Below are 21,232 nucleotides of genomic sequence, written 5' to 3' on the forward strand. Positions count from 1 at the left end.
CATCAGGAGTTCTTTACCCCTTTTATCCTTCTGGCAACCCTGGGAGGTGTCGTGTGTTTGTCCTGCACTCAGCATTGCACACCCCTACCCAAACACTGATGCCAGGGAAAATGTGGGCAACACATGGAGAAAAGGATCTCCCTTCCCAGGGTTTCTCTGCCTGTGCTTGGCCATTTTCCTTGATAAAACACATCAAGGGTGTATCGGCATCAGAGCCAAGTGAGTATTATCTCTACCTAACTATTACCAATGATTATATATTTTAGCTTTAATCAGCGCTTGGTGAGTTGTTGTAGTTAATGGCCTCAGTGGGATCCATTAATGCTCTACAAAACTTTAGGGTTTCCTTCTGACTTTGACTTCTTCACAGATATCTTCAATCTCCTTTCAGTAGCTGCAATTCATGGACTCACCTCCAAGTACTGCATGGAGCTCATTAAAAAGCAAAAAGCCCTGATAAACCAGGACTCTCCCTGCAATTTCCTTCAAGTGTCCATGGCTAATTGGAGAGGTTTGGGAAGTGTAGCTGAAAGCTGAAGACAACAATCATATACAAGTATTTCATCTTTTTAACGTTTTCTATTATTCTTCTAAAGAATAGGTGACAGCACACCGTCCAATTCACAGCCATCCAGAGTGACTCCTAATGAAGGCAGCACATGAAGGAAAAGCAGTGCCCCAGAGATCAGGCACTGTATGCACAATCTTTCTCCTCAGCTCCCCAGCACTACCATTTCCCTCATCAGTCTCTGGAGAATTAAAATCACTCATGTGGAAAGCCAGCCTTAGTCCACCTAAGTCTGCACTCAATGTGATAGTTCACTTGCCCCAGTTCTCACCTGCTTTACTTTGACAACTGGCTGCCAACAGGCACACGGGGATCGTCTATTAGTTACAAGGAAACAAAAATAAAAAATAAAACAGAGTATAGTTTCATGGAAAATAATGACACTCTTTGAATGTATGCTATGTCCATACATTCCGTCCATATAGTAAGGACTTGGCTAATGGGGCAGACTACGGAAAGACAGAGTAAGCTTTAACCTCCCTAAAGGGCAAACCAGCCGCTGGGTCTCTGGGTGAACAGAGTATCGGGAAGAGTCACGATGTGTCCAGATAGTGCCCTAAAGGGGATGTTAGAAATTGTCACTTTAAACAGGACATGTGGGAATGGGAGACTTAGGTAGACACACAGGAGACAGGGGAGAGAATGGGCCAAGACCCCCAGCATGAAGAGCTGGGCTCACAGCATCACTGATGAGCTGCCACAGACTGAATAGGCAACCCAAAGAAGTCCTTCCTTTGGCAGTGACTTGGAAAGCCACATCCCTGATAGGAAGATGGGGTTTCTCTTCTTTAAGATGGTCCCCAGGACTCTACTGCAGAGATGAGGAAGAGCATAAAAGGAGGTTGCAGGAATATTCACTAACTTCATCAGCTGCAGAGCAGGGAGCTGGTCATCTCATAAACTGCTGATGGAGTCAAATGAGATGGGGACCGACGAGTGAGATGGGGACTGCTGGATCAACACCCGCAGCCTGGACCTCAGTTCTTGTTCCCAGTGATCCTGCTGCTCTCCACCAAGGCTCCCAGTTTCAGGAGCTCCTTCCCAAGGTGTCACACAGAAACTATCACTGCAAAGACCCTTGTGGATCCCAGGCCGTGGCAGCAGCTGCACAAGGATGGGGGCTGCCTCAGGAGCCCTGCCTGAGGGTCCCACCTTGTTTGGGGACAACGTGGCAGCCAAGACTCCTGGGGATGGGACTTCCCCGAGCCCCAAGGCTCCCGTGGGACAGCTCCAACCCTTGTGTGGGTGCTGGGGGCAGAAGGAGAGAATCCAGGGCAGGTTTCCCTGGCACTGGCTGCCCCTCTTCTCCCCCACGCCGGGGTGGGCAGTGCTGGCTGAGCCCAACACAGCAGCTCACACAGCCCCCCAGGCCCCCACACCAGCACCCCCAGCACCCGCAGCCCCGAGCTGGGCTCCCCTCCCTGCCCCGGCCCCGCACAGCCCCAGCACAGCCAGGAGCCCCGCGGGGCCTCACAGCCAATGGCTGCCCTGGGCACGAGGAGGTCACTGCTGCCGCAGCCCCTGATAGGCCAGCCACAGGGAGAGGGTGTGGCTGCTGCTTGGGAGGTCCCCGCTGCGGGCAGAGCTGATTGGGCAGCAGCAGGGCTGGCTCTGCCTGGTGACTGTGAGGTCACCGCTCCCGCAGCGCCTCATTGGGCAGCAGCCGGGCCCTGCGGGGCTCTGCGCTGCTGAGATCATCTCCGCGGAGCAGCTGCTGAGCCCGGGCTGGGCTCCTGGCGGGGAAGGGCTGGGGAGGCCATTGCTGCCCTGGAGGGCAGGGCCAGAGAGCTGGGCGGGACGGCGCTGTGACGTCATGTCTTTGTGAGTGCCTGATTGGCCGGCAGCAGGCAGGCAGGCGTGGGCGGTGGGTGGGGGGTCTCTGTGGTGAGAGGAGCTGAGAGGGCAGCAGTGGTTCCTGTGTGGGGAAGGGCTTTGAGGAAGCTGCTGTCTCTGAAGGCCACAGGCAGCAGCAGGGATGTGGTGGGTTTGCACCTGTGAGGTCACCTCCGTGTGAGCAGCTGATGGGTCAGGAGAAGTCCCGTGTGCCTGTTGCAAGGCCTTGGAGGACTGGAAGGGAATGGAAGGGATGGAGCATTGGGCTTGCTGTGGGGATGTCCTGCCTGCTGCTGTGTTTAGTGTTTGATGCAGAGGCAGGTGTAGGCTGAGGACCTCTGTTTAGGTGTGCAGGTAGTGGCGTGCTGCAGCGCTCTGCTCCCAGAGCCCAGCCTGCCACCCCAGGGTCCTGCTGGGAGAGCAGAGGGAGCACTGTTGGATACCCTGGTCTCTCCCTGGTTCCTGATAGGCTCCAAAACCACGGGTCAGGCCAAGTAGAAAATCTGAGGAAGTTTCTCCAAATCCTGTGAATTTTGCCCAGCTTTCTTTAATCTGACCCCGAGGAAAGCCATTTCTCTTTTGCACCTTACTTAGGCTTTGGGGTTTTCCATTACACCTCCAAGTAGTGTTTCTCCCCTGGGTATAGTTCTTGGCACCTGCCTGTCTTTGGGAACTGTAGAGCCCTGGCACTCTGCATCTCCCGCACTTCTGACCCAGGGCCCTGTCTCAGGACAGGCCCACACACTGCATCCCTCTGTCCAGGCTCCTGTATGGAGCCTGTAAGGCACTGCCGTGTCTCAGGAGCTGAATTTTGACTTGTTCACAAGTTGGTGAGATGACCATCTCCCAGCTCCCCTACTGCTGAAGCTTCCAACAACCAACATTCCTCTTTCCGTAGTTTTTGCACAGTCCTGGAGCAAATCTTGCTGAAGGGAGACTGCATCCCTCTTGAAGCTTTCAGATATGTGGCATTCCAGACACTGAAAAGCAAAGCACGCCTTTCCTCCTTTCTTTCGGTTGCCTATTCAGCCTCTAGCATCCTGACTTTGGCACAGAAAGGCGTACTCTGCACCCTGGGGTCTCTATCCGTTCTCTCTCCTGTCTCCTCTGTGTCTGCTCGATGCACTAGAGTCATGGTAAGTATTGGTTTAGGGAGCTCCCCTGAAGCCATGAGAAGCTGCAGAGCTGAAGGCCTGATGGAGGAAGTCTAGGACGTGGATGTTTCCCCTGCCCCCTCCTGCTCCCATCCTAAGGGTCCAGGAGGGTCCAGTGCTTTTGATGTTGGGGGATTGAGTTTCCTTTGACAGCCCCAAGTCCTTCTTTGGGTTGCTCTGAGCAGCCAGGAAAATCCCTCTTCTCTAGGGTCTTGCATCAGGCCCTTTTCCCTACTTTTGTAGAGAAGCGCAGGCAAGTCTGGGATCTCCAAAAGCAGCATGGTCCACATCATGACCCAGGACCCCCAGGAGCTGTATGGCTGTGCCATTCCCACATGTCCTGCTTAAATTGAAAATTTCTAACACCATCTTTACAGGCCACGAGTTGGCCATTGTAGAACCGCAGTTTTGTGACTCCCCCTGTTACTCTCTGTTCACTCCAGGACCCAGCTCCTGGTTTGCACTTCAGGAGTTTAAAGGTTGCTCTGTCTTTCAGGAAGGCTGTTCCTTGTAGCAAGGGAACCTCATCGTTGACATGCTGGACTTATCCTACACTCAAAGAGCACAATTATTATGTATGAAATTATTTCATGCTTTATTTCTGTTTCATTGCAGTTAAGAAAAATCCTGTGTTTATTTGCAGCTAGTTCCCTAAGGAACTCTCTAAGGAAAGCAGTTGGGAGTTGCAGCAGATGATCTCTAACTTTCAGTTGCTGATTTCGGTAGAACAGAGAAGCTTCTAAGAAGAATGATGGAAGTCCCAGGTGACTGATGTGAGAAATGGCAGGTTGGGGAGGGAAGGAAGAATGTCCGTACAGTGCTTGAGGTCTGAGACACTGCTTCTCCTAGATGTCCACACTTCATTGGGAGTCATTCTGGATTGATTCCAATTCCATAATATTGCTGTCGATTACTCTGAAAGCTGGATGTTAATAGTAACAATAAAAACCTGTAAAATCAGAAATACTTGTATATTATTTATGTCTCCACCTTCCAGCTACAGTCCCTAAACCTCTCCAATTAGTCATGCAAGCCTAGACAAAAATTGCAGGGAGAGACATGGTTTGTGAGAGCTTTTTGCATTTTAATGAGCTCCATGGTGTATTTCATGCTGAATCCATGAACCTCAGTTACTGAGAGGAGAATTCAAAGTCAAGATCAACCCCCAACATTTTGTTGAGTTTTAATGGGTCCCACTGATAGTTATTAGCAGTAAAGTGTCTCCAGGGGCTGGTAGGCAGAGGAAACGTGCAGGTGGCTCTGATGCCACATTAACTCTTGATGTGTTTTATCAGGCAAAATGTCCAAGCTCGGCCACTGAGCTTCTGGGAAAGGAGATCCTTTCCCCAACATGTTTTCCAGGTCCTCTTGGGGACAGTGTGTGGGTGGGGGTGTGCAGTGCTCAGTGCAGGACAATGATATGACACCTTTCGGGGTGTCAGCAAGAGGGACACTGAGGCCCATGTGTCCTGACGGGCCTTGGTGGCAGAGACAACAGCCATAGCCAAGAAGATGCTGACCTGCTCTGGTGTCTTTGAGCCTTGGCAGTGCCTTTGTCTGTCTCCACCAGAGCCTGTCCTATGCTGTCTGATGCCTGCAGCTGTGTCCATGCAGCCCGTAGACACCCACCCTGTTTCCCCACTTTGCTCTCACACGGGATCTCCTTCCCTTCGCTGTTATCTCTGCATCCCCACTGGCTGTTCCTTCCCAAAGTCATGGGATGATCCTTGACTCCTCCTGGGTGTCCTGTTGCACCACAGCACCAGCCTTCAGGTGTCATTTCTTCATCCTTATGTCCAGTCTGAAATTCTCTAAACTGGAGATTTTTCGGGTTGTTTTGGCTATTCATACTGCCACCCACTACCAAGTAAAGCTCCTGGCAGTACCACAGTGTGGGGAAGAATATAACCTTGTCTGCCAGGACAGATAGAAACTTGAGGAACTGAGGACAGGGCTGAGAGGAAGGGCCTTGGTGCTACGAGGGATGCCATATGAGGCAGTGGTGCAGGGTCATGTGAATAATGCCAGATGCCTGTGGGGCTGCATTAGTAGTAGCATGGCTAACCAGAGGAGGGGAGCTGTTATCTGTCTCCAAGGGGGACTTTTCCTGAAGGCAGTGGTGGCACTCAACTTTGGGGGAGCATGTATGAAACCCAGGTGTCCTAGGTGCTTGCCAACTAATTCAAAGGGACCGATTTTCCTATTGGTTCCCTCTTTAATATGCTAAGAATGTGGCGGTTTTGCTGGACACCTCAGGCATCTGACACAGCCAAGTAGACCAGTTTCCTTGCATGAAATCAAGTGTCTGCACAGAATCATGCAAGCTCTTTGCAATGGACATGGATCTCCTCATTGCTCTGTCAGAACAAGTGGACATTTGCACCTGTCTTGGAGCAGCTCTGTCCAACGTGGACTGCCTCCCCCTTGGAAAAAGTCGAAAGGGGCGAGTGTGCTGCACGGCTGATTCACTTCTCCCAGTGACTGCAGTGGGAGCTCAGAAAACCAGCTCCCATACAGGCAGCCGTTTTGTGCACCCCAGCAGCTGGACAAAGGGAATCCTCCTCTGAGTTTGTGGAGTGCACAAGAGCAAACTGAATCCTACTGCGCTCCTGGAGCTTCTCAATGGGCATTAGCTGTACTGCTGAACTGCTCTAAATCACCTCCTGAAGCATGAGGGTGTTAACTCCCTTCCTGCCCCTGTGCAAGTGTTCTGAGTTCTTATGGGATGGAAGCAGAGGCTTCAATAGCAGGACGTGTCCACTCTCCTAGACAACCATCCTCTGATGAGGCCAGCTGCATGCTGGATTTGTTCCATGGACTCTCTGTCTTTACATCAGTGGACCTTTGCCAGGGATGACCTTGCTGCCTTGCAGGAACTGTCAGCCCTGGAGCCCCAGAAATGCCTGGAGGCTGCACAGGGGACAGAAAATGTCCCATCTGCAGCTGGGTCCCTGCTCCTGAGCTGGGCCTGGCTCCTGGGACTGCGGGAGCCCATGGCAACCTGGCAGGCGCTGCAGAGAGACAGCTCTGCCCAGGAGCAGCTCCTCATAAAGGAGCACCAAGACTCAGGGCACTGCCCGCAGGCACCAGGCTGGGATGAGTCGCTCATAAGTGAAAGACAGTTGGGAATGGGAGGACGGCTGAGCTCACTGCAGGCAGAAACCTCCCCAGCCCTTGACACGGTAAGTCTTTGGCTGCAGGGCTACACTGCTGCGGTTCCTGGAGGGATCTTCTGAACCTGGCGCCTTCAGCAGCTGATTGGATCTGTCAGGGTGGCTCTCCCAGCTTCCCCTGTTTGGAGCTGGTCGTGCTTTAGAGCAGGGACTCCCAGCTACACACTCAGAGGGATCACGGCTGCCTTCGCCAACCCCTCTGCCTGCAGACACAGCCAACATCCCCTCCCCAGCCTCAGCAAGGTTTGTCTCACCTGCTCTTTTGCACCTGCAAACACGGAGGTGCCCTGGGCAGGGTCCTGCCCCTGGTAGGTGTCTGCAGGGCAGAGCTGAGCACCCAGCGGGTGCGATGGGGTCTATGAACATGGACAGGGCAGAGATGTGGATACAGAGAAGCAGCTCTGCAGGGATGGCTCCAGGAAATGGAATCATGGTGAGAGGGTGAGAGGAAAGTGCCTCCTGCAGCGCCCCTTCCCACCAGCACAGCCCTCTGCACTCCAGGCCATGGGGGCCAGGGCAGGAGTTGTCCCAGAGCAGCCGGATGTCCAGGAGAGGAGACACATCTGAGTGCCTCTCTGTCCCTGCCAGGCCCTGCCTCCCTCGGCACAGCTATCATGGTGTTACTCCATGATCCCACCTGCCCACGCTGCCCTTCTCCTTCCCTTGGACTCTGTGGGCAGGGGGTTTGTGATGCAGGTCAGACACTGGCCCTGTGGGTCCTGCCATGCAGATGGGTGTTGCAGCTTGGAGCGGGTCAGGAATGCCAGACAGCAACTTCATAGAAGCTGGAACTGACTTCGTTTATTTCGCGTTACGTATCACAATATATAGCAATTAGCATAGCAACATCTCGGCAGAGCATCAGTAATTGGTTACAAGCATTAATGTGCTAACATATCATAGGTTGCTAAGCCGTATCCAAGCGTCTAACCGCAAGATTTAAAAACAGCATCTCAGTCCTAGGAACTTCCTCAAGTACAGGAGACACTTCCTTAAAAGTTGTTTACCGAAATTCAGTGATTCTGCATGTCAGCCTTTTCAGTCCAGGTTAAGGACGGTCAGAGGCACCCCCCTGTACAATGTCCCCCTACATTTCCCCCTTTTTCTTTAGATCAAATGTCCCCGAGAAGCAAGCCAACCTTGAGGTGTCAGATTCGGATTATGTGACAAGGCAGTTAACAAACGTGATATTAAAGCGCGTAAACAGGTCCAAGTGATCATTAAACCAACTACAAGCAACAGTCCCCATAGTAACAACATTAGTAGCGATTTCACCAACGATTTCATCCCTCCCCCGATTCCAAACAAGTCAGTTAACCCATCGAGTCCGAAAAACCCAACATCTTTTGTTACTTTCTCCGTATGTTTGATCAAGTCGTGGAGTTGTCGATGTATAGCTGCTGAGTGATCTTGCAGGTCCATGCAGCACATTCCGTCAAAGTCCTGACACCCATGCCCGTGAGCAAGAAGCAGGAAATCAATAGCGGCACGGTTTTGCAGTACAGCGTGTTGTACCTGGGTTAAATCATCTGACAACTCACTAAGCACAATACTGGTTGCGTTTGCCTGCTTAACTGCCCAGCATGCAAGACGTTCAATATTCCTGTGAGCTCGGGCAGCTGACACTCCCGGCACAAAAAAGGAGGCAAAAATTATTTCCCAATCATTCCATAAACTAACATCATCATTGCAATCACTACCTACAGTAACCTTTGTACTCCTTCGTCGCCTAACTGCTATTTTCCGGCTCCCAGGAGGCCCATGTGGCCATATCATACTAAGGTGACCGATTGTGCAAGGTCCTCCCATAGGCTGGGCTGGAATGCCAGCCCAGGCTCGATTTCCGCATATAAGAAAATATCCGGGAGGAAGTTTACGAGGCAGGGCATTACCTTTAACCTCAGGGACGGACCCGGCACACCAGTTTTCCCAACTTAAACTATTGCCAATCGGATCTACGGGGGTGGTATTATTAGATAAACGCATTGGCCAAGGCAGTGGCACTGCCTCGGCGCTGGTATCTAAGAAAGCACAAGCAGTAGCATTAAGAGAATCTAGCAATTCTAACTCCTGTGGCGGGTTATCCAGATCCTGCTGGCCGTTAACCCACCACTCGAACTGCGACATCACGACAGACATATTCTTATAGTCACACCATTTGCTATTTGCATTCTTACAACTGTCATCATAGTGAGCCGCAAAAACCGCAGCTTCACTGTCATCAAGTGGGACCCCTACCAGACAGGTCACAAAAGGTGTGCTGGGTGTCGCTAAGCTAGTACAAAATTGTGTCGTATTTAGCTCTCTGGCTAATGTTACCCATATATTTTGCCGAGGGTCGAACAGCCGTGGGTGGAGTACCGAAGCCTCCCACTCACAGACACTAAGGCCCGCGAGAATCAGTACCAGAAATGTTTTCATCTTGCGTGGATGGCGTCGGCCCCTCCGCTACCTTCGTCCACCTGCTGGGCACCCACAGGGGACCTGAAATGGTAGAAACACACATGTAACCCCTGCCGAGGAACAGCACCTCAGCAGGACCCTCCCAGATTCCAGTTTTCGGGTTTCGAAATCGCACCCACATTCTGGTTTCCACGGGAGGAACACACTGCGTGTGTTTGACAATAGGGGGCACTTCCTCCGTACCAAAAATACACAGATGATTTAACACAAAGAGAACAACAGAAAGGCGCTCTTTTGGGTCAGAAATGTCTTCAAATTTTCCCAGATACTCTTTCAAGGTTCGATGGGCTCGTTCTACCACTGCTTGTCCCGTAGGGGAGTGCGGAATACCCGTACTGTGCTCCACCCCCCAGGTATCACAGAAATGACGGAGCGTCTGACTAATATACGCAGGGCCATTGTCAGTCTTAATCTTTTCAGGTACCCCCAAGACTGCAAAGCATGTTAACAAATGCTTTTTTACATGTATGGCCTTCTCTCCAGGCTGTGCCGTTGCCCATATGACCTTAGAAAAGGTATCCACACAAACATGGACATATTTCAATCTTCCAAAGCTGGACACATGAGTGACGTCCATTTGCCACAGCTCTAAGGCCCTCAGTCCTCTCGGATTGACCCCGATACCCAATCCTGGACCATGGTGGCTACACTGTGGGCACGCCTGCACAATTCCCCGTGCATCTTCCAATGATACCCCAAACTGCCTTGCCAAACCCTTAGCGTTAGTATGCAACATTCCATGACCCACTCTTGCTGCTTCAAACCGATTGAATGGTCCCATCCGAGGGGCTACACTCACCAACCTATCTGCTCGGGCATTCCCTTCCCCTAGGCCTAGTTCCCATGTGTGACTACGGATATGTATCACGCAGTAAGACTCAGTCCTCATCATAATCGCCTTCCTTAATTGAAGGAACAACTTTCCCAATCGCTGATCCTCCATGGCCTTAATCAAGGCACCTTCTATTCGGTCTACCACTCCTGCTACGTATAAGGAGTCAGTGACCACATTCAAGGGTACCGACACCCACTTGGTGAAGGCCCAAACTACTGCTTTCAATTCCAAGGTTTGAAGGGAATCCTTCTCCTCCGCGGATAAAGTCTGAGACTCCCATCGATCTCCATCCTGCCAGGTAATTGCAGCCAAGCGCAATTTTTTACCTGCATCTGTGAAAGCCGTTACCGCATCTGGCAATGGTCGCTTGGATCGCTTAGGGCGTTCGACCCAATCATAACTGTTTAACAAGTGACCGATTTTCCCCGACACTGGGCGCGATATTATGTCCCCTGAAAAATCCAACAACGCCAACTGCAGAGCTGTCGAGTGCCTAATTGCCCACTCTAAATCTCCCTTTTGTATCGGTAGACCTATCATGTTCGGTTCTTCCCCTGCAATCGCTACGACCCGATCCCTACCTTTCCGAATTAGAGATCCCAGAATCTCAAAGGGTGTCGCAATAGCTGTTTTTGGACGCACTGCAGGGAATACCCATTCTAGCACCGATACCTGCATCTCTCCCCCTTTTTCTTTAATGAGCTGACTAATTACAGCAGCGTAACTAGTCGGCCCCTTTAACAGTAGTAAGGTTATACCGAGGTCCAACCTCCGGCGGTAGGCTAACCGCTGAGACAAGACCTGGGAGAGATTCCGAAGGCACTGTTGTTGCTGCTCTGTCAGGCTGATTGGCGTCGCTGGGTCAGTACCTTTTAGTAAAGGCACTAATGGTGCAATCTCATCATTGCTAATACCTAGGACAGACCGTACCCATTGCAAATCCCCCATAAAGGTTTGCACATCAGACAACGTGCGCAGGCTCACTTTCAATTCTACTTTCTGTGGCCTAATGGTAGCTTCTGATATAAGCCAACCCAAGTACTTCCAAGGCTGAGTACGTTGTACCTTTTCAGGTGCAATTTGCAACCCTCGCTCCCGAAGGGCCTTTGAAATTACTTCCTCCTCTTTTACCGTAATAGGTTCTGCTCGTGCAAAAAGGATATCATCCATATAATGATAGATCAATGTATGTGGCCACTGTGTACGCAATGGCTGCAGGGCCGCGGCCACAAACAATTGACACATTGTCGGACTGTTCTTCATTCCTTGGGGTAACACTACCCACTGATAACGCCTAGCAGGTGCTGCCCTATTTATGGATGGTAGCGTAAATGCAAAGCGGACGGAGTCCTGGGCCTGCAGTGGAATGGTATAGAAACAATCTTTTAAGTCAATTATCAACAAGTACCAACTTTCCGGGATCATAGAAGGAGAAGGCAGGCCGGGCTGTAAAGCCCCCATCGCCTGCATCTGTTGATTAACTGCACGAAGATCATGAAGTAACCTCCACTTCCCTGACTTCTTAGGGATAACAAAGATCGGTGTATTCCATGGGCTAGTGGAGGGCACCAAATGACCCGCCTTTAACTGTTCCTCTACTAACTCTTCCGCTATTTGCAGCCTCTCCTTCGTTAGCGGCCACTGCTCCACCCAGACAGGGTCTTCTGTTATCCAGGTGATAGCAACGGGCTGCTCAACAGTAGCCGCTAAGGAAAACCCTGTCTTGACGCAGTTGAGAGAACCACTCCTAGCTGAGCCATGCACTCCCTGCCAATCAACATTTGAATAGGAGCAGGCAACGGCAGGATAGACACGTGAGTGCTGACCACTTGATCATCTATTGTAAGCTGTACAGGGTAAACACTTTCCTCTGTTTGTTGAACCCCGCCTACACCTCCAATGCACGCTGCGGCTATCCTTTTTGGCCAATGCCGTGGCCAACACTCGCTTGAGACGATGGTGCAATCTGCACCAGTGTCCATCAACCCTTGACAGCACACGCTTTGGCCCCGGAAACTCACTTGCACCTTCACTAATGGCCTATGTTTCATGTTTAGAGTTAAGAGGGCTTGTCCTCCTGTGGACCCAAAACCTTTTTGCTTCCGTGGCGGCAATGAAGCTGCTTGGGGATTAATAGCCCCTAACAAATTCTGCAAAGGAACTAATTGAGCCAATTTACTACCTTTAGCAATAGTTACCGGTGGGGTCAATGTGTATACCACCATTTCAATTACCCCTTCCGAATCCGAATCAATAATCCCAGGTATTACAAAAATACCAGACATTCCCGCCGAAGATCGACCCAATATCAACCCCCCAATTCTTTTCCCTGACCAAGGTAAGCCTTTAAACTGGGAAGGAATTCGCACGGGGGAGGCATCTTGTAGACAGATGCTTACTGCGGCTGCCAGGTCAATGCCCAGGCTTCCCCTTGTGGCAGGCAGCCAGAGCTCCCCCCCTGCACCATTGTTCTCCTCGCGCGGGCAGGGTTCGCGCTCACATTCCCGTTTCCCGAAAAGACAGTACCAGGGGCTGATCGGCACGCTTTTTGGGAATGAGTGTCTGTCTGACATCGGGGGCACCAAACACGCCCTTCATCACAATTCTTCCGAATATGTCCTCGACGACCACACCGGAAGCACTTAGGGCCATCATCACTTGGCCGTTTCCTCTGTCCCTTTCCCACAAGGGGTTGCAGTGCCGCCGCTAACACTCGGGTCGCTTGCGCCTGCTGAGCGGCTGAATCAAGCAATGCCTGCTCTATCCGAGTCCCTAAAAATGCTCCTGGGTTTCCCACACCCCGACGAACGATCTCTTCAAGCATCTCCTCAAGGGACACTCCCTGAGGCAATGTCACCAGCACATCCCTAGTTCGTTTATTAGCATTCTCAACTGCTAAGGACTGCGCCATAAGCCTCCTAGTTCTTTCATCTAGCGCATCCATCTCCTCTAAAGCTTTAAGCAAACGATCCACAAACTCACCAAAGGGCTCGTTCACACCCTGTTTAACATTTACAAAAGACGGCCCCTTCTTTTCCTCTGGTAAAGACATAAACGCTGATAAGGCGGTCTGTGTCACGAGCCTCAAAAGAATAGGAGGATACTGCATCTGCACCCCCACATCCGCGAAGTTTCCCTGTCCTATGACCGTTTCGGGCCGTAAATTAAACAATGGGTCATTCTGCCCCCGCGGCACAGCGCATTCACGTGCCGCGTGAGCTGCCCACTGTCTTTCCCATAACAGTAACTGACCCGGTGTCAAAATTAATTTTGCGATTTGTTGACAATCACTAGGAAGAAGCATATCACTGTTAAAAATGTAGGATAGCATTTGTCTGGAGGGCTCGCCTTTGATCCCCCAACGCACGACCGTATCCCTTAATTGGCTCAAAATTTTCCAATCAAACGGATCCCATTTACCCGCTGCCCCCCCTTGACCATCCGGCTCAAAGGTTACCGGGCACGCTACCCTCATAGCCGGCTCCCATTGACCCTCCAGAATCGCATCCCTGATAACCCCAGACCAACGCGAAGAGGAAACCCGCGGACCCGAACGCCCCTCGGAAGCCCCAGACCACCCCCCATCTGTTGCTCGCCCATCTGCCTGAGCTTGAACCAGTGCTCTAGAGGCTTCTCGGAACAGTTTATCAGAGGGTCGGTCCCGGCTTCGCTCCGGCGGTTGCTCCTGTGGTCTATTCCCAGCTGCCCCTGCTGGGGGTGGTGGCGCCGACGGCTGGTCTGGCGATTCGGGAGTCGCGGTTGGCTGGTCTGGCGATTCGGGAGTCGGGGTCGATCCAGCTGGCACAGGTTCCGGTGGTAAAGGTGGTGGCTCCGAGGGACGCTGAGATTGCGACGACCCGCCTCCGAGAACGCTGTCAATCAACTCCTTGGCGGTGCTCTTTGGGACTGCAGTAGCGCCTCGTCCAAGGGGGCCCTTCTGCACTGCCAATCCCTCGGGAGACGATTCCTCCCCTTGCAGCATCTGCGTCGCAGCTGCTACCATTTTCTTTTCAGCCTGCATACACTTGAGCTGATTCGCCACCTCGCGCCAAGTTTGACCCAGTTCTTTGGCAGTTTTGCTGCCCTCCAGAGTGGCTTCCCATAATGAGTCCCCTATCTCACGCCACTCTGTTATACTAAAAACAAGTTGTGGCTCCTTTAAATGTCCTTTCCCCCTTGCCCACTTAATCAACTCATACAGCTTCTTCGTGCTCACTGCTGCCTCCCTTTTTGCTAATAACTCCAGCAGCAGTTGTTCAGCAGCTTCTCGCTCCATGTACACGTGCACTGGGAATTCTGCTTCTAGCCGTTACCCCACGCCGTCTTCCCGTGTGCGCATTCACGGCCGGCTTACCCGCTCCGGTCCACCTTCTTGGTCGGATCACTCGGCTGCACCCATACGTCGTCCTCCGGAATCCCGCACCGTTGTGCCAAGTTCCTGTACTGGACCCTGTTCTGGTCCCTGTTCGGGCGCCACTTGTTGCAGCTTGGAGCGGGTCAGGAATGCCAGACAGCAACTTCATAGAAGCTGGAACTGACTTCGTTTATTTCGCGTTACGTATCACAATATATAGCAATTAGCATAGCAACATCTCGGCAGAGCATCAGTAATTGGTTACAAGCATTAATGTGCTAACATATCATAGGTTGCTAAGCCGTATCCAAGCGTCTAACCGCAAGATTTAAAAACAGCATCTCAGTCCTAGGAACTTCCTCAAGTACAGGAGACACTTCCTTAAAAGTTGTTTACCGAAATTCAGTGATTCTGCATGTCAGCCTTTTCAGTCCAGGTTAAGGACGGTCAGAGGCACCCCCCTGTACAATGTCCCCCTACAGATGGGTCCTGGACTGTGAGGTGCCCAAGTGCCCTCTAAGCTGTGGGGCTCAGGGCAGTGCAGTTGGAGGAGCTTGGATTGAGCCACCTCTCTCATCAGGACACCCCATCCTTAGGACATCCTGCCGTCTCCCTGGGTGCCTGTCTGGGCTGCAAGCTGCCCTCTGGAAGAGCTCAGCTCCCCCGTTACAGCAGGTGCTGTCTGGGTGCCCCAAGGAGAAGCCTTCTGGAATCTGAGGTCACAGAATCGCTGCAGGGAGGTGGATGTGGGCAGCTGGTAAGAGCCCAAGGTGTCGCTGGCTCCAAGGGGAGGGCGGAAACCTGCCTGACACCCCCACCAAAAGAGTGCTGGTGGACATGATGTAAAGGAATCCTCTGCTCTCCATGGTGTCATTTAATTCAGGGTAACATGAGTGCAAGTGTCCTACACCTCCAAGGTGAGAGCACAGGGTAATTGGGACCAAGGCAGATGGAGAGGCCAGCGCTGCTCCCCCAGCATCAAGGCCAAGAGCTGAAGCCATAGAACTCAAGGATGGTCCTGCTAAAATGGAGGGGGAAGCAATGAGTGTGTGTTTAGGCAAGGATATGAGAAAGTTTCACTCAGGGAAGTTTTCTCTAACTTGTCCATGTCTTTTCTTCCTCTTCCTACTGCAAAGGAACAGATGTCCAACAGCAGCTCCCTCAACGAGTTTCTCCTCCTGCCATTCTCAGACACGCGGGAGCTGCAGCTCTTGCACTTCTCGCTCTTCCTGGCCATCTACCTGGCTGCCCTCCTGGCCAACGGCCTCATCATCACAGCCGTAGCCTGCGACCACCGCCTCCACACCCCCATGTACTTCTTCCTCCTCAACCTCTCCCTCTTCGACCTTGGCTGCATCTCCACAACTATCCCCAAATCCATGGCCAATTCCCTATGGAACAACAGGATCATTTCCTACTCAGGATGTGCTACCCAGGTCTTCCTGGTAGCATTCTTATTTTCAGCAGAGTTTTCTCTCCTCACAGTCATGGCCTATGACCGCTACGTTGCCATCTGCAGACCCCTGCACTATGGGACCCTCCTGGGCAGCAGAGCTTGTGTCAAAATGGCAGCAGCTGCCTGGGCCAGTGGTTTCCTCAATGCTCTCCTGCACACTGGGAACACATTTTCCATACCACTGTGCCAAGGCAATGTGATGGAGCAGTTCTTCTGTGAGATCCTCCAGATCCTCAAGCTCTCCTGCTCAGACTCCTACCTCAGGGAAGTTGGGCTTCTTGTTGTCAGTACCTCTTTAGTCTTTGGGTGTTTCACTTTCATTGCGTTGTCCTACGTGCAGATCTTCAGAGCTGTGCTGAGGATCCCGTCAGAGCAGGGCCGGCACAAAGCCTTCTCCATGTGCCTCCCGCACCTGGCTGTGGTCTCCATGTTTGTCCTTACTGTATTGTTTGCCCACCTGAAGCCCCCCTCCATCTCCTCCCCACTTCTAGATATGGTTGTGTCCATTCTGTACTCCGTGGTGCCTCCAGCACTGAATCCCCTCATCTACAGCATGAGGAACAAGGAGCTCAAGGAGGCACTGAAGAAACTCATCCAGTGGGAACAAGGTCAGTGATAACAACTGTTTCATTCACTCACCAGGATATCTGGCATCAAGGCTGTATTTTATGCATTTCTTTTTTAAATTCTCTCTTTTACATCCATCTTAAACTAACAAATACTAAAATAAAGATGCCTAGTTTTTGTCACGTCTGCACAGGAATCTCTCCTTTAGCACTTAAACATAGACCATGATAAAGCAGGAAGCCAGGCTTCCCCCTTCACTAGCAGAGAGGGGGGATTCTCTGAGCCGCTTCTTTGAGCTCCCTTGGATTTGCCCCGTGCAGGGAGGAGAGTTTCCCTCTGTAGTGTCTTTTCCAGCACTGACACCAAGGGACCTCTGGGATACAGAGTCACGGCGGGACAAGGGCAGGCGGGCTGAGACCAGGGGTCCAGTGTTGTTTAGGAGATCTCAGCTCTCGTGGCTATGGTTAGAGTGTGATCTCAAATCTCTCTAATATGACAGAAATGGCAACCAAGTGTCAGCACGGGTTTCCATGGTTCCATGCAAATCTCCAACACACAAAACTAAACATGAGTGAATTGAAGGAAAGTCTAGAGGCAGCCTTCCCATGGCAGTTCGGGTGGGAGGCAATTGCCTGGTGACACCAGGTGACATCTGAAGAGACAGGGTTGTCCCAGGCACGGGCTAATGTCTATTGCTCTGATAGAGCAAATGTGATACTCACATCTTTCTAGAATGCCTGGTCAGGGCCCGGTGGGCATCTTCCTTGGCCATCTGAAATAGCACTAGATGCTCACTAGTGTTAGAGCCACACTCACTAGGAAGCTGAGACACTTGGAGATGTTAACAATGTAAACTGTGACTGTAATTCATTTTGGACAATTGATTCAGTGACACTGAAGTAGGCCTGCAAGGCCATGATACATGCCTGGGATTTCTAGCACATCTGCATGGGCAGGAGCTAGGAGGAAACTCTGCCTTTCTTTAGTAGTTGCTAGGAAAAGACCCCACGTTCTCTCAGGTTTTCCTACTTGTGCCCAGACATTTGTACAGAGTCTACTGGGGGCCTGGAGCCAGCTGTGTCCCCCAGGGAGTAGTATTGGGTCCAATCCTATTCCAACTTCTCCATCAGTAACCTGGAAGAAGGAACAGAGTGCACTCCCAGCAAATTTTGTGATGATACAAATGCGGGAGGCTTGGCTGGTACACCAGAGAGGCTGTGCAGCCATGTTCCTGAGTTAGGGAAAGAGGACTGGATTCAGCTGCCACTTGTGGGTTCCCAGTGCCATGGAGAGGGTGAGTGCTCAGGAGGGATCTGCTGAGGACAGTCCCACTCATTACAGAGCTGGGACAGATGCCCATCCTCCTGGAAGGGGCTATGGAGCCACCATGGAGCACAGGAGACCCCCAGGGCCAGAACATGCCTGGAGTGGGGGTGAGTGCTGTGCTGGGAGAGGGGCTGCCCAGAGGGGCTGCAGAAATGATTAATGTATTCAAGACATAGAAAATATGGGGGCGATCACAGAGATTTCCTCTACAGTCAAATGGAGAGAGCAGTGGACACTGAAAGGCAAGGGCAGATAAATAGTTCTTCACAGCAGATTCAGAAACTTCCTGAAGATTTCCACTTTTTCATCACTGGAAGACATTGAAAACAGCCCTTCGTCTTTGCAGGCAGAGCTCAAGTGTCCGAGCACCAGCACCCAGCGGGACTTGGAGATGTCCCAGTGTCTCTTAGTGACCTGCGTGGGCTTGAGAGCTCTCGCAGGGACCTGCGGGAGAGCAGAGCCCCTCAGAGCGGCAGAGGGAGGCTGGGGACAAGGGACCACGGCACCTGGAATGGCACCAGCTGTGCAGGACTCTGCGACTGCATCCCACCCACTTCTGAAAATCACTTCCCTTTTCAAGAACAAATGATCATGCCGAAATCTAGTGTATTAAAACACAACAACGAAAAAAGGCGGAAAGTGTAACAAATGATTTTTTTGCTTTAATTCTTGCTTTTAATTTCTTTCTAGATTTGTTTTTAAAAAAAATTTCTAAACCTTTCTGTTACCATCAGGCCTATACCTGTAAGGTTTCTTTGTCCCACTCAGAGCCCAGTGCTCAGAAAAGCCCCCTGCCCACAGCTGTCCCTGCCACCCCTCACTCTCTGCACAGAGCACGTCGCACTCGGAGGTGTCGTCCTCTCTCGCCTGGTGCAGGAAGTTGGGGACCAGCTTCAAGGGAATGCTCTGTTTTGGCATGGCCAACTTTGCGCAAACTAAATCTACCCGAGTTACATCAACGCCCAGAGCCAGGAATAAATGAACCTTCCCCAGAAGAGCTCTCAACTCTTCCCTCATCCCGGCTCCCCTTCAACACCATCCTTGTGCTCCTCGTGTTGGTGCCATCCCCTCTGCCTGCCTCTCCCTTCAGCCCCACTGCCCACCTCGCTCCCGCTCTCCTGCAAGCCGGAGAGCCCGTCTGTGGGCTGGGAGCAGGCGTTCGCCTGCCGCTCCTTGTCCATGTTCAGGATACTCTTGTGGGGACCTGACAGTGGCACCAAGCGGAGCTGCTCCCTCCTGATGGAGCTGCTGTCCCCAGAGTGGGGAGCCTGGGGTCTTTGTCCCCAGCAAGGGCATGGTCACCATGGGGCCCGTCCCCTCACAGCGGCCTTATGGACATGATGCCACTGCCATCACAAAGCCCTGGTGGTTTCCATGGGGATGTAATTCCGATGCCCGGTGGAGACCACCAAGACCCTATCACGATGCCTCTGTGGGGACTATGGAGATCCCATCATGATGCCTTGGTGGAGACCATGGAGAAAGACGCCATCACGATGTCTTGGTGAAGATCCTGGGGACCTCATCATTATTGCTTTTTTTGAGATCTATAGCAGAGATCTTCACAAAGCCATAGCTGGTGCTCTGCCCACTAATCCTCATACCAACAATCCTGACTGGCTCTCTTTCCATCCCTAAGCCTCGCTCCCTGCATCCCACTGCTCTCTCACCTGCACCTTTCCCTATCATTTCAGGCCATCACCTTCTCTCTCTTGCTGGAGTCTTCTTCTCCCCTGACTCACTCCCAATTTAAGGCTCTCCTCACCGGCTTGGCCATCTATTTGATGACCTTCAAGTGGGCAGATGGGAAGAGTCTCCTTCCAAATGAAATGTGACACCTGGTAGCTTTGCTGCCTTGCTGTGGGCTCAGCTCCAGGTCCTCCTCCAAATCCTGTTAAAAAAGAAAAAGTAAAGTAAAAAAAACATCTTTGCTCATTGTTCTCTCAATTTTCAGCTTGTAATAAGTGGGTATGAGTGTACAATAAAGCAATATGAATTATGATATCTGAAATGCAGAATTAAACCATGAATCCTTAGGACATGTTTCCCCTTGTTGCATGAGCGCATGCCCAGATGTGCAGGGATGCTGCTGCTGGAGGCATGTTCTGTGCATCACTGTGCCAGAGCAAAGGCCACTCCAAGGACATGGACTGAAGACTGCAAAGCCCATGGAGAGATCAGCAGGTTGTGAGGAAGCTCCAGAAGGGCCTTTGCCCACTCTGCCAGTTGACAGCACCAGTAGCACCTTTGCTGGGCCTGTTTGGCCAATAAGCACAAGAAAGGAGATACTCAAGGGGAGCCAGGCACCCAAAGACCATGCGAGTGCCATAGGCACCATGGGTGTATGTGTGCAGGTGCTGTAGGTGGGCACATGGAGCACTTGTGACTGTCACAGCTGCCTAGCCTGAGGGACAGGGCAGGATGGCAGATTTCTTGAAGCAATCTCTAGAAAAGTGAAGGTGCCGCTGAAGAAGTCCCTGTTCATACAATCTAACAGGGTGAGCAGGAATTCAGGGGAGGGAAGCTAGAAGGGTTTGAGAGTTCAGAGACCAGAGCACAGCTTGGAGTGGACTCCAGCTTGGAGTGATGTGCCTCCTCTTTTTGCAGCATTCTGCATGTAGGTGGGACAGTTCTGCATGCAGGTGGGACAATTTTCCCTGCAGTCAGTGCTGGAATTCATTGATTAGGGTAGAGGTAGGAAACTCAGCACAACCTGGGGCACTTGCCCAGCAAGCACTGCAATGGGGCATGGTTTTCCTGCAGGTGCCCTGGTGCTCTGGGACGATGCAGGTCTCCCAGGAGCTGCATCAGAGCAAGTGGGCACTGGCACATGCCTTGGACCGCCTCAGTCTTTTCAGCTGTCCCCAGGTGTTTGTGCAGGAGCCACTGACTCCCATCCTCCATCTCCAGTGATTGCAATTGCAGCTTAGACAAGGAGCTCTCTTGCAGACCTCTATGTTGTGCTCACTTCAGGTTTGAAAGGGGAATCACTTGACCTGCCTGTGGAGTTTGTAGGATTTTTCTGACTCCCACTTCATGTCAGGGACTTCTAGACCAGCATGAGATGGGCAGAGTGACTCATCCCCTGAACCTACTGTGAGAGTGACAGAGCACTGGAACAGGCTGCCCAGAGAGGTTGTGGCGTCTCCTTTTCTGGAGATCTTCAAAACCTGCCTGGATTCCACCCTGTGCCATGTGCTCTAGGTGTCCCTGCTGGAGCGGGGGGCTTGAACTTGATGATCTCTAGAGATTCCTTCCAACCTTAACCATTCTGTGAAGAGAGGAGCATCAGAGGTTCCATAGGAACACATTTCCATCTATCATAGCTAGTCATGCTCTGATGAAAGGACTTGCAATGTTGGAAATAGTGGCTCTCCACTCAATGGGAAGAGACAACAGTGATCACTTCACTCTATTCCAGTGAACATTCCCCAGGAGGAGGGAACACAAGGGACAGAGCAATTGGTGAGTTCAGCTGGGCCTCTGCTGCTGAGCGGGGCCAG

The 21,232-nt window shown here is 51.8% G+C and overlaps 2 protein-coding genes across 2 annotated transcripts; one reads left to right on the forward strand and one right to left on the reverse strand.

Moving 5' to 3' along the window:
• Positions 1-1,048: 1,048 nt before the first annotated feature.
• On the reverse strand, positions 1,049-8,855 carry LOC148595856 (uncharacterized). The gene is made up of 2 exons (XM_088540081.1): positions 8,008-8,855; positions 1,049-1,124 (listed from the first exon to the last, which is right to left on the reverse strand). Exons 1-2 carry the CDS (start codon positions 8,853-8,855, stop codon positions 1,049-1,051), a joined length of 924 nt encoding a protein of 307 aa, XP_088396207.1.
• Positions 8,856-15,522: 6,667 nt separating this feature from the next.
• LOC148595857 (olfactory receptor 14A16-like) lies at positions 15,523-20,829 on the forward strand. Its single transcript, XM_088540082.1, has 2 exons — positions 15,523-16,356; positions 20,773-20,829. Exons 1-2 carry the CDS (start codon positions 15,523-15,525, stop codon positions 20,827-20,829), a joined length of 891 nt encoding a protein of 296 aa, XP_088396208.1.
• Positions 20,830-21,232: the final 403 nt, after the last annotated feature.

This window comes from Tinamus guttatus, unplaced genomic scaffold (genome assembly GCF_059628265.1).
Source record: "Tinamus guttatus ecotype Peru unplaced genomic scaffold, ASM5962826v1 Tinamus_guttatus_pri_ptg000053l, whole genome shotgun sequence".
Classification (NCBI taxonomy): domain Eukaryota; kingdom Metazoa; phylum Chordata; class Aves; order Tinamiformes; family Tinamidae; genus Tinamus; species Tinamus guttatus.